This window comes from Bufo bufo, chromosome 6, assembly GCF_905171765.1.
Source record: "Bufo bufo chromosome 6, aBufBuf1.1, whole genome shotgun sequence".
Classification (NCBI taxonomy): Eukaryota; Metazoa; Chordata; class Amphibia; order Anura; family Bufonidae; genus Bufo; species Bufo bufo.
Genome location: NC_053394.1, coordinates 100,568,491 through 100,584,936, shown reverse-complemented (window position 1 = coordinate 100,584,936; position 16,446 = coordinate 100,568,491). Strand labels below are relative to the sequence as shown.

At 42.5% G+C, this 16,446-nt stretch overlaps 1 protein-coding gene across 1 annotated transcript in view; it reads right to left on the bottom strand.

Moving 5' to 3' along the window:
- The window catches only part of REEP3 (receptor accessory protein 3), a 189,120-nt gene that overhangs the window by 121,136 nt on the left and 51,538 nt on the right, over nucleotides 1-16,446 (bottom strand). The window contains exon 2 of the mRNA XM_040438869.1: nucleotides 11,526-11,598. Within this exon, the coding sequence (XP_040294803.1) occupies nucleotides 11,526-11,598 (73 nt within the window). The remainder of the gene's footprint in view (nucleotides 1-11,525; nucleotides 11,599-16,446) is intronic.

Sequence of the window (16,446 nt, the reverse complement as noted above, 5' to 3'; positions counted from 1 at the left end):
CCCTACATGAAAATTTCCTGTTGGGCCGATACCCATGGGGCTACCTGGTGTCTCCTCATGGCCGACAGATGGGTACATAGCGATTTGATGATCTCAGCATTAATTAATGCAAGGAGCACCTGGCTGGCTGAAGAAAGTGTCCTTGCTTTCCTCAGGACGGTGATAAGAGTTGAATGCCGTGGCAGTATTTTTTTGCTTAACTGAGTATTTGGTTCTGCTGAGGCAGTATTTTGTGCTGTACTATAGAATCGCTGCCCCTGTCTACTTATGTTGGCCCTGCCTACTTATATTGTGTCAATTTGGACCCGCCTACAGCATGAGGCCACTTTTTTTCCAGGGCCACTCTAAGCTCCCAGTCCGCCACTGACAACACCTCTTTTGTTCTCCACCCGAGGTGTCTAAAGGCAGCTTTCTTCTGTCTCCCCATGGAAACACATAGCACTCAGCCATGTGGCACAAAAACGGGAAGTTACGAGGTTCAGCGGTTGACCAAACAAACATTCACCATACAGCTACTGAAGGTGTATGGGATCCATAGGATTTGCTGCCCTCCTCAATCTTTTTAAGATCTGGTTCTGCAAACTAACCAAGCATCCCTCCTAAGAAATAAAACTGGATGCACACAAAGGGAAGGGTAAAAGAACAGCTAATTTGTTACTATTAGAGCACCCAAAAAAAATTCAAAGCATATACAAGGCAATTCCACTGTCTAAACACAAAAATAAGACATAACACAGAGTGAACTGGTACAACATAATAAACAGTACAAAAGCCACAAACATTTCCTTGTACAATTGCGATAAACAACAAAACTCGCCAACCTCATGTTTGTCAAGTCTTGTGAATCCTACAGCAGTTTTCCTTCAGACCCAACAAATGTTTTGCCAAAAAAACACAGAGACACGGGATATGGGAAGCAATTCTGATCTAAAATTATGACTCTGAGGCCTGAAAGGGAGTTTTGCTCAATTATTATTGGCAAGAATGTTTCTTCTTGTATGCATGTTATTGCTGCCACAAGATTCACATGCGAGAGCAAGACCATCTGGCTTCCTTATCCTTGGGAATTCCGTATGCTCATTTATTTACAATAATCATACGTTAGGAAGACTACATGTTAAACTGTGCAAGCATTAACTCTTTGTGTCCTAAAATATCCAGCAGTCTGAAAGTGTGTATGAACACATTTAACACATACGGATTATTCATACACTACTGTAACATATCAGAGCTTAAAGGAAACCTGTCACGTTGGACATGGTGTCTGAGCTGCAGGCAGCCTGTTATAGATCAGGAGGAGCTGAGCAGACTGATGTACAGGGTGGGCCATTTATATGGATACACCTTAATAAAATGGGAATGGTTGATGATATTAACTTCCTGTTTGTGGCACATTAGTATATGTGAGGGGGGAAACTTTTCAAGATGGGTGGTGACCATGGTGGCCATTTTGAATCCAACTTTTGTTTTTTCAATAGGAAGAGGGTCATGTGACACATCAAACTTATTGGAAATTTCACAAGGAAAACAATGGTGTGCTTAGTTTTAACGTAACTTTATTCTTTCATGAGTTATTTACAAGTTTCTGACCACTTATAAAATGTGTTCAATGTGCTGCTCGAGTTCGGCACATGGCGGATCAGGTTGACAGATTACTGGGAGGGGCTGGAGAAGATCCATGTCGGAAACAATGACAAAGTTAGAGGAAGGTGGAGAGTCCTTAAAAATTATTTTAGGGATTTAAAAAGCTTAGGGTAAGGACCTCAAAGGTAGTGTTTTCGAAAATACTACATGTACCACGAGCCACACAAGAAAGGCAGCGGGGGATTAGGGAGGTTAACAAGTGACTCAAGAACTGGTGTAGGAAGGAGGGGTTTGGGTTCCTGGAGAACTGGGCCGACTTCTCTCTTGGCTACAGGCTCTATCATAGGGATAGGCTGCACCTCAATGGGGAAGGGGTAGCTGTGCTGGGGAGAAAGATGGCTAGAAGGTTGGAGGAGTGTTTAAACTAGGGACTGGGGGGAGGGAAATTATGTTATAGGATGTTATAGGATGGGAAGATAGTGCAGATAGAGACCGGGGGCAAGGTAGTGGGACTGGGGGAGGAATGGAAGAAGGGACTAAAACAGTTCAGAAGGAAAAGTGTAGGGTAAAAAATATACATAAACCTCTTAAATGTATGTATACTAATGCCAGAAGCCTGACTAATAAAACTGGGGAACTGGAATTAGTGATGTGTGAGGAGGACTATGACATAGTGGGAATAACTGAGACATGGCTGGATAATAGCTATGACTGGGCAGTTAATGTACAGGGTTACAGTTTGTTTAGAAAGGAGAAAGGATCGCCAAAACCGGAGAGGGGGAGGGGTCTGCCTTTATGTAAAGTCCTGTCTAAAGCCCACACTCCGAGAAGATATAAGTGAGGGTCATGAACATGTGGAGTCACTGCGGGTAGAAATACATGGAGGCAAAAACACTAATAAAATACTAATAGAAGTTTATTATAAACCACCTAATATACCAGAGTGCACAGAAAATCTACTACTAAATGAGATAGACGAGGCGGCAGATCATAATGAGGTGGTTATTATGGGGGACTTCAACTACCCAGATATAGACTGGGAAACTGAAACTTGTATATCTCATGAAGGAAACAGGTTCTTGGCAATAACCAAAGACAATTATCTTTCCCAACTGGTTCAGGACCCGACTAGAGGGATGGCCATACTGGACTTAGTATTAACCAATAGACCTGACAGAACAACAGATGTGCAGGTTGGGGAACACCTGGGAAATAGTGACCATAAAGTAATAACCTTCCAATTATCATTCAAAAGAGCGTTTCTACAGGGAGGAACAAAAATACCAAACTTCAAAAAAGCTAAATTTACCCAACTAAGAGAGGCCATAGGCCTAACTAACTGGGACAAAATCCTCAAAATTAAAAATACAGCCACAAAATGGGATATTTTTAAAAGCATCCTAAAATCTAATTGTGAGAAGTACATACCTTATGGAAATAAAAGGTTAAGGAACAAGAAGAAACCAATGTGGATAAATAGAACTGTAAAGAAAGCAATAAATGACAAAAAGAAAGCATTTAAATCACTAAACAGGAGGGTAGCGAGGAAGCAAAGAAAAACTATAAGGAAAAAATTGAATATGTAAAAAACAAATAAAAGCAGCCAAACTAGAGACCGAGAGATTAATTGCCAAAGAGAGCAAAACTAACCCTAAAATGTTCTTCAATTATATCAATGGAAAAAGTATAAATCTGAAGGTGTCGGCCCTTTAAAAAGTAATGAGGGAGGAGTTGCATAGAGCGATGAGGAGAAAGCAAAGCTATTAAATATTTTTTCTCCACTGTATTCACTCAAGAAAATAAACTGTCAGATGAAATGCAGAATGTAAAAGTTAATTCCCCATTAAAAGTGCCCTGTCTGACACAGGAAGAAGTACAGCAGTGTCTTAAAACATTAAAATAGACAAATCGCCAGGACCAGATGGCATACACCGCCATATCCTAAGATAATTAAGTAATGTCATAGCCAGACCCTTATTTCTGATATTTAAGACTCTATACTGACAGGGAGTGTTCCACAGGACTGGCGCATAGCAAATCTGGTGCCAATATTCAAAAAGGGTCCAAAAACAGGGCCTGGAAACTATATAGGCTGGTAAGTTTAACATCTGTCCTGGATAAACTGTTTGAAGGTTTTCTAAGAGATGCTATCTTGGAGTACGTCAATGAAAATAAGCAAATAACGCCATATCAGCATGGCTTCATGAGGGATCGGTCATGTCAAACTAATTTAATCAGTTTCTATGAGGAGGTAAGTTCTAGACTTGACAGCGGCGAATCAATTGATGTCGTATATCTGGATTTTTCCAAAGCATTTGACACTGTACCACATAAAAGGTTAGTATATAAAATGAGAATGCTTGGACTGGGAGAAAATGTGGGTAAGTAACTGGCTCAGTGATAGAAAACAGAGGGTGGTTATTAATGGTACACACTCAGATTGGGTCACTGTCACTAGCGGAGTACCTCAGGGGTCAGTATTGGGCCCTATTCTCTTCAATATATTTATTAATGATCTTGTAAAAGGCATGCACAGTAAAATATCAATTTTTGCATTTGACACTAAATGGTGTAAAGTAATTGACACGGAAGAGGACAGTATACTGCTACAGAAGGATCTGGATAGATTGGAGGCTTGGGCAGAGAAGTGGCAGATGAGGTTTAACACTGACAAATGTAAGGTTATACACATAGGAAGGAATAATGCAAGTCACCCACAAATACTAAATGGTAAAACACTGGGTAACACTGACATGGAAAAGGACCTAGGAAACTTAGCGAACAGCAAACTAAGCTGTAAAAAACAGTGTCAGGCAGCTGCTGCCAAGGCCAATAAGATAATGGGTTGCATCAAAAGGATGTCACGGTAGGTAAGATAAGGGAAAGAAAAAGAACACGGCAAAGCAAACAAAACAACTGACCAGGCCCCAAATGCTAGGGAACAAAGGGGTCACCTCCCAGCAATCCCTAAAACACTTTCCCTAAGCTGCTATGCCCAAGTGCATATCTCGATGGTAGATATGCACATGCCAACGTACCTAAGGCTATAACACACTGAACCAAACCCTCAGCTGTAGGGAAGAGGGAAAGAGGCACCCAGCTCCTTCAACAACCAAAGGGGCTAGCGTCACCCTAGAGGCCTAGTAAAAACAGACACAGAAGGAAAAATGGAAAAGGACTTATCTAGAGATGTGTTGGAACAGACAATCCACCAAACTTCCAGAGCTCACACAAGGTAAAACTATAACCCGCAAAGGCTATAGGGAGAGGGAGGAATAAATAGCCTCACCAATTACCTAAAGAACAACACCTGGGAGGAGGTGTGATTCTGTTCAAACCCACAACAAAACAAACTGTCAGATCGAGTCACGTGCAGCAACTCTGACAGATCTCCTCAGAACACCCACAAGGCAGGGCGTGACAAAGGGGCATGGATGCAAGTGATGAGAACATAGTCCTACCACTTTATAACTCACTAGTCAAACCACACATGGAGTACTGTGTACAATTCTGGGGTCCTGTGAACAAGGCAGACATAGCAGAGCTGGAGAGGGTTCAGAGGAGGGCAATTAAAGTAATAACTGGAATGGGTGGACTACAGTACCCTGAAAGATTATCAAAATTAGGGATATTCACTTTAGAAAAAAGACGACTGAGGGGAGATCTAATTACTATGTATAAATATATCAAGGGTCAATACAGAGATCTTTCCCATAATTTATTTATCCCCAGGACTGTGACAAGGGGACATCCTCTGTCTCTGGAGGAAAGTTTTCTACACAAACATAGAAAAGTATTCTTTACGGTAAGAGCAGTGAGACTATGGAACTCTCTGCCTGAGGAGGTGGTGATGGCGAGTTCACTAAATGAGTTCAAGAGGGGCCTGGATGTATTTCTGGAGTGTAATAATATCTCACAGTTTTTTTTTTTCCTTCCTCTGGATCAACTTGCAGGATAACAGGCTGAACTGGATGGACAGATGTCTTTTTTTGGCCTTATATACTATGTTACTATGTTACTACGAACGCTCACTAGCGATGATCTGGCTGTCTATCTGCCAGTCTAATAGATCCTTAAAGCTAGTTTTACACTAGCATTGTGAGATCCGGCAGACTGTTCCGGCAGGGAACAGCCTGCTGGGTCTGTCTGGATTCGGCATTGCCGGAAGCCACAGCCTTGCCGTCCGGTGCCATTGACTATAATGGGGACCGGCAAAGATCCAGCCGCAACTGGAAAATATGCAGACAATAGGCTGTCTGAGAACTGCGGCACGATTTCACAACGCTAGTGTCGCAGCCTATCTATCTATCTATCGAATCATCCATTCATCTGATTATCCAACCATTTAATCACCTATGTATGTATCCATCCAATCTAATCAATCTATTTAATCTAATCAATATATCTAATCAATCTATCCTATCCATTCATTAACTAATCAATCTACTTTTTGACGACATGAGCAGACCATTGTAGTTATGTATTCATCTTACATAAGTGCTCCCAAAGCAGTACTGCCACTAGATCCAAATGCTAAACACATAGGGGATCATTTATTAAAGACCGGCGATTTATACGCCAGTCTTAACACTTCTGCGCTGGTGGCAGATGCGTCTAAGTTATGTAGAGGGGAAGGTCTCTATATACGGTAACTTTGGCGATTGGTTCCGCCGACTGTCTGATATAGTTTAAGACCATTTTCCACGCCATAAAGTGGCGTAGAAAATGTCTCCAAGGATAAGACAGCAATTGTTATATCGGCAGTTCATGCCCCACTGCCTCGTTTTCCATTTTGCTCACCTCTGGTCTCCTTCTCCCTTCACCCAGACTTGCAGGCCTACCTTTCTTCCCTCATGGGGGGACCGGCCGCCAGAGCCTTCTGGCTGTCCATCTCAGCAGGCTGCAGCCTGCTTCTTGCCGATGAGTCCTCTTTCCTCTCTCTGTAAGGAACACGCACAATCCTCCCCGCTCGTACAGGGCTAGCACTCACACACATTAATTCACTGGCTAACCTGTGGGAGGGTACCTTAGCAATAGGTTCCTAGTTTGCTAGCTCCTGCAAAGGTATGCTGAATTTGGTTATCTCCCTGTGTACTGAGTTTTGCCTGTTTCCTGGATATTTACGCTCCGCTGTCTGAGATGACCTGTGCCTTACCTCCTTATTGACCCTTCGCTGCCTGCTCTGACCTCAGACTGTTTATCAAATTGCATGTACTCTGCCTGCCCTGACCTTGGCCTATCCCTGACTATGGTTGTGCCTAATCCCTCAGTGACTTGCATTGGTTTCTCTTGACGCCTGTGGGTAAGCAGTCAATCATAAAGAGAGTGCACTAGGAGGTAATGGAATAGTGGCTCCTCTGTAGCGAAGTCCAGATCCCTCAGCGCTCCAGATGGTGACCAAAACGGTCGCCAAAGCGCCTTTAAATTTGCAGGTGGCAACAAGACTTTTTAGTCTTGTCGCCATTTGCGAGTGGACCGCAGTGCTGCAGCTGAAGAGGTACTTTTAGACCCGGATTGATACAATACCGGGTCTTACTATTTAACGATACTAGGCTGCGCTGCTGCGCAGCCTAGTGTCTGTTTGAGGACATGGCAAGCACTGCTCTCAGCACGTGCCATGTTCTCCTCAGCAGCACAGGGGAGAAGGAGGCAGTCCCTCCCCCCTGTGCCGCTGCCACCAATGGGCTGATAGCAGGGAGGAGGAGGGGAGGGACTGTGGCCACTGCGCCACCAATGAATATAATTAACACATTCATTTAAGTGTAGGCAGCGGGTGCCAGCAGCGGTATCACATACCCGGCACCTGCCCTCTGACATGGCGCTGCGATCAATGGCAATTATGCGGCACCTGAGGGGTTAATTGCCAGGGATCGCAGCACCATGTCATAGACCCCAGTATTATAAAGTATAATCATTGGTGGCGCAGTGCGTCCCCAACCCTCCCCCCCCAGTATTATAACTATTATAATCATTTGTGGCGCAGTTGCCACAGGCGCCCCCCCCCCCCCATTGTTATATTCATTGGTGGCAGTGGCCACATAGTGCAGTGTTAGCTTCTGATCGGAGCCCCAGCAGTGTAATCGCTGATGCCTGCTGATGTGGTCACTGGTTGCAGTGGCGCCTCTCTTTAGTGATTGGCCTTTTAAGGAGTGCAGTGGGAATAGTTTATTAGAACCCATCCTGTGTAACATATAGAAGAATATCGGTTTAAAACCCCCTTAAAAAAAATTAACTCCTTAAAAGGGTTTGTATATACTAATTTCTGAGACTGGCAGGACCTTTGTTGGTGATCATACTTACCTGATCCCCAGTGCTGGGTCCCGGCTCGTTTGCTCCCCAGCTTCCGTTGCTTGTCTCGAGTCCCTTCATGAAAACTTCCTGTTTGACTCCGTTACAGCCAATAACTGACCACTGCTTCCCTTGCATTATGTTAAATGGTCATGTGATGCAAGGGGATCAGATCTCCACTGTGGCCAGTGATTGGCTGCAGCAGCATCAAGATAAATGTTTTCATGGAGAAGCCTAACACAAGCAGAGGAGGCCTGGAAGCGAATGAGCTAAGGCCCAGCACCTAGGAATCAAGGAAGAATGATCAGCAATGTGAATCTGGCTAGACTGAGAGTTCATAGAAATTAGTGCACAAACCCTCAAGAGTCTCAAGACTGATGGGGTAAAAAGAACGAATCAAAAGGAGAGACAAATGGGCAACTACACAAGCTAAGACACTTGTTTTTTTTTAATTATACCATAATTATATGCATTTTAAATTTGGCGACTAAAAATTTCATTTGGCTCCTAAATATTTTTTTTTAGTCTGGAGCCCTGTCCCTGTACAGGTATTAAAGGTTGAAAACCAGGGGACTGCCAGGATAACACCCTAAGGCCTCCTGCACACGACCGTATGGCTTTTTCAGTGTTTTGCGGTCCGTTTTTCACGGATCCGTTGTTCCGTTTTTTGTTTCCGTTTCTGTTCCGTTTTTCCGTATGGCATATACAGTATACAGTAATTACATAGATAAAATTGAGCTGGGCTTAACATTTTCAATAGATGGTTCCGCAAAAAACGGAACGGAAACGGAAGACATACGGATGCATTTCCGTATGTATCCCGTTTTTTTGCGGACCCATTGACTTGAATGGAGCCACGGAACATGATTTGCGGGCAATAATCGGACATGTTCTATCTTTAAACGGAACGGAAAAACGGAAATGGAATGCATACGGAGTACATTCGGTATTTTTTGCGGAACCATTGAAATGAATGATTCCGTATACGGACCGTATACGGAACGCAAAAAACGGCCAGTAAACAGGGGGGAAAAAACGGCCTCTTGAACACGACCGTATGGCTTTTTCAGTGTTTTGCGGTCTGTTTTAAATGGATCAGTTTTTAAGTTTTTTGTTTCAGTAGTGCTTCCGTTTCCGTTGCGCTTCCGTTCCGTTTTGCCATTCCGTTTGGTTTCTGTTTTTTGCTGATCGCAAACGGAAACGGAAGCATGGCATATACAGTCGTGGCCAAAAGTTTTGAGAATGACACAAATATTAGTTTTCACAAAGTTTGCTGCTAAACTGCTTTTAGATCTTTGTTTCAGTTGTTTCCGTGATGTAGAGAAATATAATTACACGCACTTCATACGTTTCAAAGGCTTTTATCGACAATTACATGACATTTATGCAAAGAGTCAGTATTTGCAGTGTTGGCCCTTCTTTTTCAGGACCTCTGCAATTCGACTGGGCATGCTCTCAATCAACTTCTGGGCCAATTCCTGACTGATAGAAACCCATTCTTTCATAATCACTTCTTGGAGTTTGTCAGAATTAGTGGGTTTTTGTTTGTCTACCGGCCTCTTGAGGATTGACCACAAGTTCTCAATGGGATTAAGATCTGGGGAGTTTCCAGGCCATGGACCCAAAATGTCAACGTTTTGGTCCCCGAGCCACTTAGTTATCACTTTTGCCTTATGGCACGGTGCTCCATCGTGCTGGAAAATGCATTGTTCTTCACCAAACTGTTGTTGGATTGTTGGAAGAAGTTGCTGTTGGAGGGTGTTTTGGTACCATTCTTTATTCATGGCTGTGTTTTTGGGCAAAATTGTGAGTGAGCCCACTCCCTTGGATGAGAAGCAACCCCACACAAGAATGGTCTCAGGATGCTTTACTGTTGGCATGACACAGGACTGATGGTAGCGCTCACCTTTTCTTCTCCGGACAAGCCTTTTTCCAGATGCCCCAAACAATCGGAAAGAGGCTTCATCGGAGAATATGACTTTGCCCCAGTCCTCAGCAGTCCATTCACCATACTTTCTGCAGAAGATCAATCTGTCCCTGATGTTTTTTTTGGAGAGAAGTGGCTTCTTTGCTGCCCTTCTTGACACCAGGCCATCTTCCAAAAGTCTTCACCTGCCTGCACTGGTGGCACTCCGATCCCGCAGCTGAATCCTCTTTAGGAGACGATCCTGGCGCTTGCTGGACTTTCTTGGACGCCCTGAAGCCTTCTTAACAAGAATTGAACCTCTTTCCTTGAAGTTCTTGATGATCCTATAAATTGTTGATTGAGGTGCAATCTTAGTAGCCACAATATCCTTTCCTGTGAAGCCATTTTTATGCAACGCAATGATGGCTGCACTCGTTTCTTTGCAGGTCACCATGGTTAACAATGGAAGAACAATGATTTCAAGCATCACCCTCCTTTTAACATGTCAAGTCTGCCATTTTAACCCAATCAGCCTGACATAATGATCTCCAGCCTTGTGCTCGTCAACATTCTCACCTGAGTTAACAAGACAATTACTGAAATGATCTCAGCAGGTCCTTTAATGACAGCAATGAAATGCAGTGGAAAGTTTTTTTTGGGATTAAGTAAATTTTCATGGCAAAGAAGGACTATGCAATTCATCTGATCACTCTTCATAACATTCTGGAGTATATGCAAATTGCTATTATAAAAACTTAAGCAGCAACTTTTCCAATTTCCAATATTTATGTCATTCTCAAAACTTTTGGCCACGACTGTACAGTGTACAGTAATTACATAGAAAAATTGGGCTGGGCATAAAATTTTCAATATTTGGTTCGGCAAAAAATGGAACGGATACGGAAGACATACGTTTTTTTTACAACCCCATTGACTTGAATGGAGCCACGGAACGGGATTTGCGGGCAGAAATAGATCATGTTCTATCTTTGAACGGAACGGAAAAACGGAAATACAAAAACGGAATTCATACGGAGTACATTCCGTCTTTTTTGCGGACCCATTGAAATGAATGGTTCTGTATACGGAACACAAAAAAAAGGAATGTAAACGGGAAGAAAAAAAAAAGTTTGTGTGCAAGAGGCCTTAGGAGTACACCAAAGTCAAATCTGTTGGTTGACACAGTGGTTCCACACTCAATGACAGCCGTATAAAAGTACCCTAAAACTAGGGTTAGATGGTATCATTACTTTGTGCACAGATCGGGCATACAGACAGAAAACTGCAAGCAAGAAATGTCTGACAGCAGCTTTATCCATGTTACCGCGTAGCTCTATTCTTACTGCTTATCGTCAACGGCCTTCCTAAAGTTAAAAAAAAAATCGGAGTGTAATTGTAGATTTCTGTGCTGCTGACCAGGAGTTCTAAGTGTATAATAATGTTCAGGTTTCCCTATTCCCAATGAACAGCACAAATACTCGTTTCTCCTTTCTTGCATAGATCCAGGCCATTGTGTCTGAAAAACACAGACACAATAACTAAACCAACAAGCCAGCAAAGGGGACCGAGAACAGGTTGTGGAAAATAATACAACTGCAGACTATTGCTTCCCCTTAAAGTGAAAACATCTGCATGGAGGCACATTATCAACATGAACTGTGTAAAGATCCCTGCAGAGCACAGACATGGAATGTACCTGGAGCGTAAAAGGCCATAGAAAGTCTGCATTTCATAATGTGCTACTTACATATTCTTTCACATTCTTCGTCTTCACAGCCTTGTAGGAATTGTAGGCTGGGTACAGCATACCAAACACCAGCCTGCAGAGGAGGGAGAACAGGGGTTACCAAGTGGAGAGAATATAGGATGAGATGTCGTCTGTACTTTCTAACATATTCAGATTCAGCCGGCACTTGGAATATTTGCATTTCAAAGCAGAGAACATGCAGGTAAGGGCTGGTTCACACGAATGTGTGAAGCCCGTGCTGTGGACCACAAATTGCGGTCCGCAATGCACGGGCACCGTCCGTGGGGCAGCCGCATGGGAATCGTGGACCCATTCACTTGAATGGGTCCGCGATCCCTCTGTTCCGCAAAAAGATAGAGCATGTTCTATCTTTTTGCGGTGCGGAGGCACGGAACGGAACCCCAGAGAGCACTCCGTGGTGTTCCATTTGGTGCTCCCGTTCCGCATCTCCGGATTTGCGGACCCATTGAAGTGAATGGTTCCGCATCCGTGATGCGGAATGGCCACGGAACCATGCCCGTGTATTGCGGATCTGCAAATGCGGCCCGCAATATGGAAACGGGCAGCACACATTTGTGTGAACGAGCCCCAAGGCTACATGCACACGACCGCAATGTGTTTTGCGGTCTGCAAATTGCGGATCTGCAAAAAAAAAACGGATGACATCTGTATGCCATCCATCTATTCTGACTAACATAGACATGTCAGGAAGGGAAGATCTCAGGTCTTCAACAAAAACTGAAAGAACCCCTTTAAATATGTAAAATATACTATTTGTTTTTTTTACCCCTATTGTCCCCTTGATCGCAGGAACGCAACCACACACATACTGAGTCACTAACAAACTTGCCAGACCAGGAAGGAAGGAAATGGTTGTAATCTGAAATCATAAACTTTTTCTTTTTTATTCCCTGCCTACATCACGTTTCCCCACATTACACCCCACACATGAAACAAGCAAACATCCTAGACAAAAACATTGCCTGCAGACAAAAAGAGTCACGGATTTTAGAAACTAAATGGAACAAAGAAACTTTTTTTTTTATATAATCTGGAAGCGGGCTTCAGCTGAATCTAATTTATTATGTTCCGTTCCGCACTGTGAGATTTATGGCTAGTCTTGCTTGGCCATGTCTGCCAGTAAAATGCCCTGCTTTCAGTTTCCCGGCTTCACGCAGCAATTAATGTAGCATTCTTCCACTGCAGCCTAACCTTAAAAAACCTTGACAGCGTGTTCTTAAAGAAATGCGCAGGGAATTCGCTCCTAGAGTGTCACTTTTATAAATTACCAGGGGCTTACATATAATTATAACAGTTCTATATGCAAATAGCCAGCAACAAAGCGCAAATAACATATTCCGAGGACAGTTTCACTGCCCTTTTAATAATACAAGTATTAATGACAGCTAGTCGGAATAAAAAAGAAATAAATAAAATAAATATGGGATAGATGTGAAGATATCATCCCAAAAAATCCCGTATTTATTCTATACTGACATGACCAACCCGATTATACTACAGCCGATCCCTCTATGGGCAAGTTAAAGGGGTTTTCCGAGACTTATCTACTAATGCTAAGTCTGGATAGGTCATCAGTATCTGATTGGTGAGGATCCGACACCCGGGAACCCCCGACAATCAGCTTCTCGCTTCTTTCCTTAGGCCATCTGACATTATGTTCATTGGTCACATGGCCTAGGTGCTGCTGAGACCACATTGAAGCTGTGCTTGGCGAGATGAGAGAAGGCCACAGCACTCCCAGGGGCACCGATGCCTTCTCAAACAGCTGATCACCAGGAGTTCCGGGTGTCAGACCCCCACCGATCACATAGGTCAGTGATGGGCAACCTCCGGCACTCCAGCCGTGGTGAAACGTTGACTCCCAGGATGCACACTTGCTTGGCTGTTCTCAGAACTCCACAGAAATGAATGGAGCATGCTGGGAGTCGTTGTTTCCCCTTAGCTGGAATGCGGAAGGTTGCCCATTAATGACACAGGTCAACAATAGAAAATGGTCAGAAACACTTTTGAAGAGAAATTCCAATTTTGATTGTCATGACAGGTCTCTAGGGTTATCAGGTTAAAGGGGTTATCCAAATTCTAAAAGATCCCCCCAATGCCCAGGCCCCTCGTATTCATTATACTTACCTGCTCCCCAGCAACCGGGTAGCTCCGGATCCCAGCACGGACTCCGCTGCATCTCCCAGTCGTGCGGATCAAAACATCCAGCAACAAGGGGTATTTGGGACAGCCAATAGCAGGCCGCAACGGTGACCAGCCTCAAGGGGGCTCATTTCCTTTGCGGCCTGCAATTGGCTAACCAAACCCTGGAGCAACGAGGGTGTCGGGGAGCAGGTAAGTATGATGTATACGAGGGGCCCGGGCATTGGGAGGGATATTTTAAATATCGGATAACCCCTTTATAACTAGTGATTTTGAGGCTTGCAGTAGACAGTTGGAGCCACACCAATCAGGAAGTTATAACCTATAGAGGAAGCCCCCTTTAATCTCATATTCAACACAACTTTCCAAGTGGATTTGTAGTGGTTTTCACTGTACCCTAGTACACACAAGTAAGCAGACAGTAGGCATCATCAATTATAACCCCATGTTAACTGCTTCTGGTATTTGTAGTTCTCAGACGTACTGTATGTGAGAAATTTGACAGATAAATAAGATATTATACCACTCAGAAACTTAAAGGGGTTCTCCAGGAAAACAAAAATACTTAATTATTATTTTATAATAAATATATTCACAAATACCTTTTATTACATTGAATGGCTTGTTTTGTCTAGAGAGCAATCATTAGGATTAGCACACACAAAACCTGTCCTGATCACCATTACCACAGCCTGTCCTGTCCATCCGCTCTGTACCTCATGTCTCCTCATAAACTAAATTCCCCAGAGATTCAGCTAAAGTTATTATCATCTGTATTCAGGATCATAATCCCTGACAAGTAGAGAAGAGAAGAGGATAAGGCAGCTCTTTACCTCAGTGTTGTAAAGTAATTTGTCCTCATGTGTGATCAGGACAGGTTATGTGTGGACTAATGGGACAGTGGCCATTTTGTTTCCCCTGATGATTGCTCTCAAGACAAAATAAGCCATTATAACTAATGAAAGGTATTTAAGAATATATTTATAATAAATTAATATTTAACTATTTTTATTTTCTTTATTCCCGGAGAACCCCTTTAACCTGGTAGTGGAAGTCAAGACTAATGAAGCCCCTCCAATCTACTCAGTAAGTGCAGCACTGCTTAAAGAGGTTTTCCAGGATTTTGATATTGATGGCCTATCCTTAGGATAAGCCATCAATATCTGATCGGTGGAGGTCCAACATCCCACAACCACACAAATCAGCTATTCCCAAGTATCTCTAGTTCCAGAATTACACAGCTCTGTCCATTGTGTAGTAGACAGAGCTGTTTACTGCAGCACTGCCCCCATTCACTTTAATGGGAGCAGTGCTGCAGTAACCAGCTCTGTCCACTACACCACGGCTCCTATTTTCAGCACGGGAGCTACTCAGGAATAGCTGATCGATGAGGGTGTGGGGAGTTGGAACTCTGACAATCTGATATTGATGGCCTATGAGTATAAAAACCCCTTTAGGATCACCATAGGCCCAATAATAAGTCTCCCTAGCATTAACTGTTGTATCTATAGAACCAAAACAGTTGGGTACAATGATTCAATCCTGTAAAAGGAACATTTAAAGAAAAGAGTACAGCTTTTCCTTTGATAGTAGGCTATACAGATATATGTATGAACAAGATGAGTCTGGGAATCAGATGTCATGTGGGGGAGAAGATTTTACTTCTGTACGATTCTGTACAAAATACAAAAAATTATGGCATACTCCATCAAAAGTCGTATATTTGGAGGTATTATCCGCTCTGATATTAGGAGTGAATATTTCTATCCACTCAGAGTCTGACAGGGCTTGGAGAGCAGCACATGGAGGCAGTATGGCTCGGTGTACCGCCATACGGGAGCTGCGCCACCGTGCATGATCCCTAAAGTTAACTCACCACAATATCCCATCGACCATCCAATCAGTATACCATACTGTACATTTTGTCTACCTTTTTTATTGCAAATCACATCAATAGAATATTAATGCTGCAAGCAACAAAAATCCCATCAGCCGACACCGCCGTTTGTATTTAAAGAGTCATTTTAAAAGATCCTATAAACATCAACATTACAACGCAATTAAATCACAACTTGTTTATCACAAGGCCTGCATTTTATGTTCCCGCTTCCTACAAAACTGCTCACACCAGCAAAACAAAACCACAAGCATAACAAAACCAGAGTCACAATCACCCGGGCATTCAGGACGACCCAGCAGAGCTACAGGACACAAAATGTAATCTATCAATGCATCTAATCTATCTATCTATCTAATTCATCTATCTATCTATCTATCATCTATCCAGCTAATCTATCCATGGTGAGATATCTACCGTATTTTATATATATATATATATATATATATATAAACAGTATCTATTTAATATCAATTAACTAATATTTATTATATATCTATTATTTAACATTTATTTATCTATGTAACTAATCTGTTGTCTGATATCTACCGTATTTAATACCTAATATCTATTTAATATCTATCTAAACTCTATATAATATATATTACAGTATCTAATATCAATTAACTAATATTTATTATATTTATTGTAAATTTAAGTTTTATTAAAGTTTTCAAAATAGTAAATTATAACATAAATAAACTAAATCATATTGGTGTAAGAAAGCATCTATGTAACATCTATCTAGTTATCCATCTACGTAACATCCATCTATTTATCTGTCTATGTAATATTTATCTCTGGTTTCATGCACACGACTATGTGTGGATACTATGCTGCCCCATTAATTTCTATAGGGCC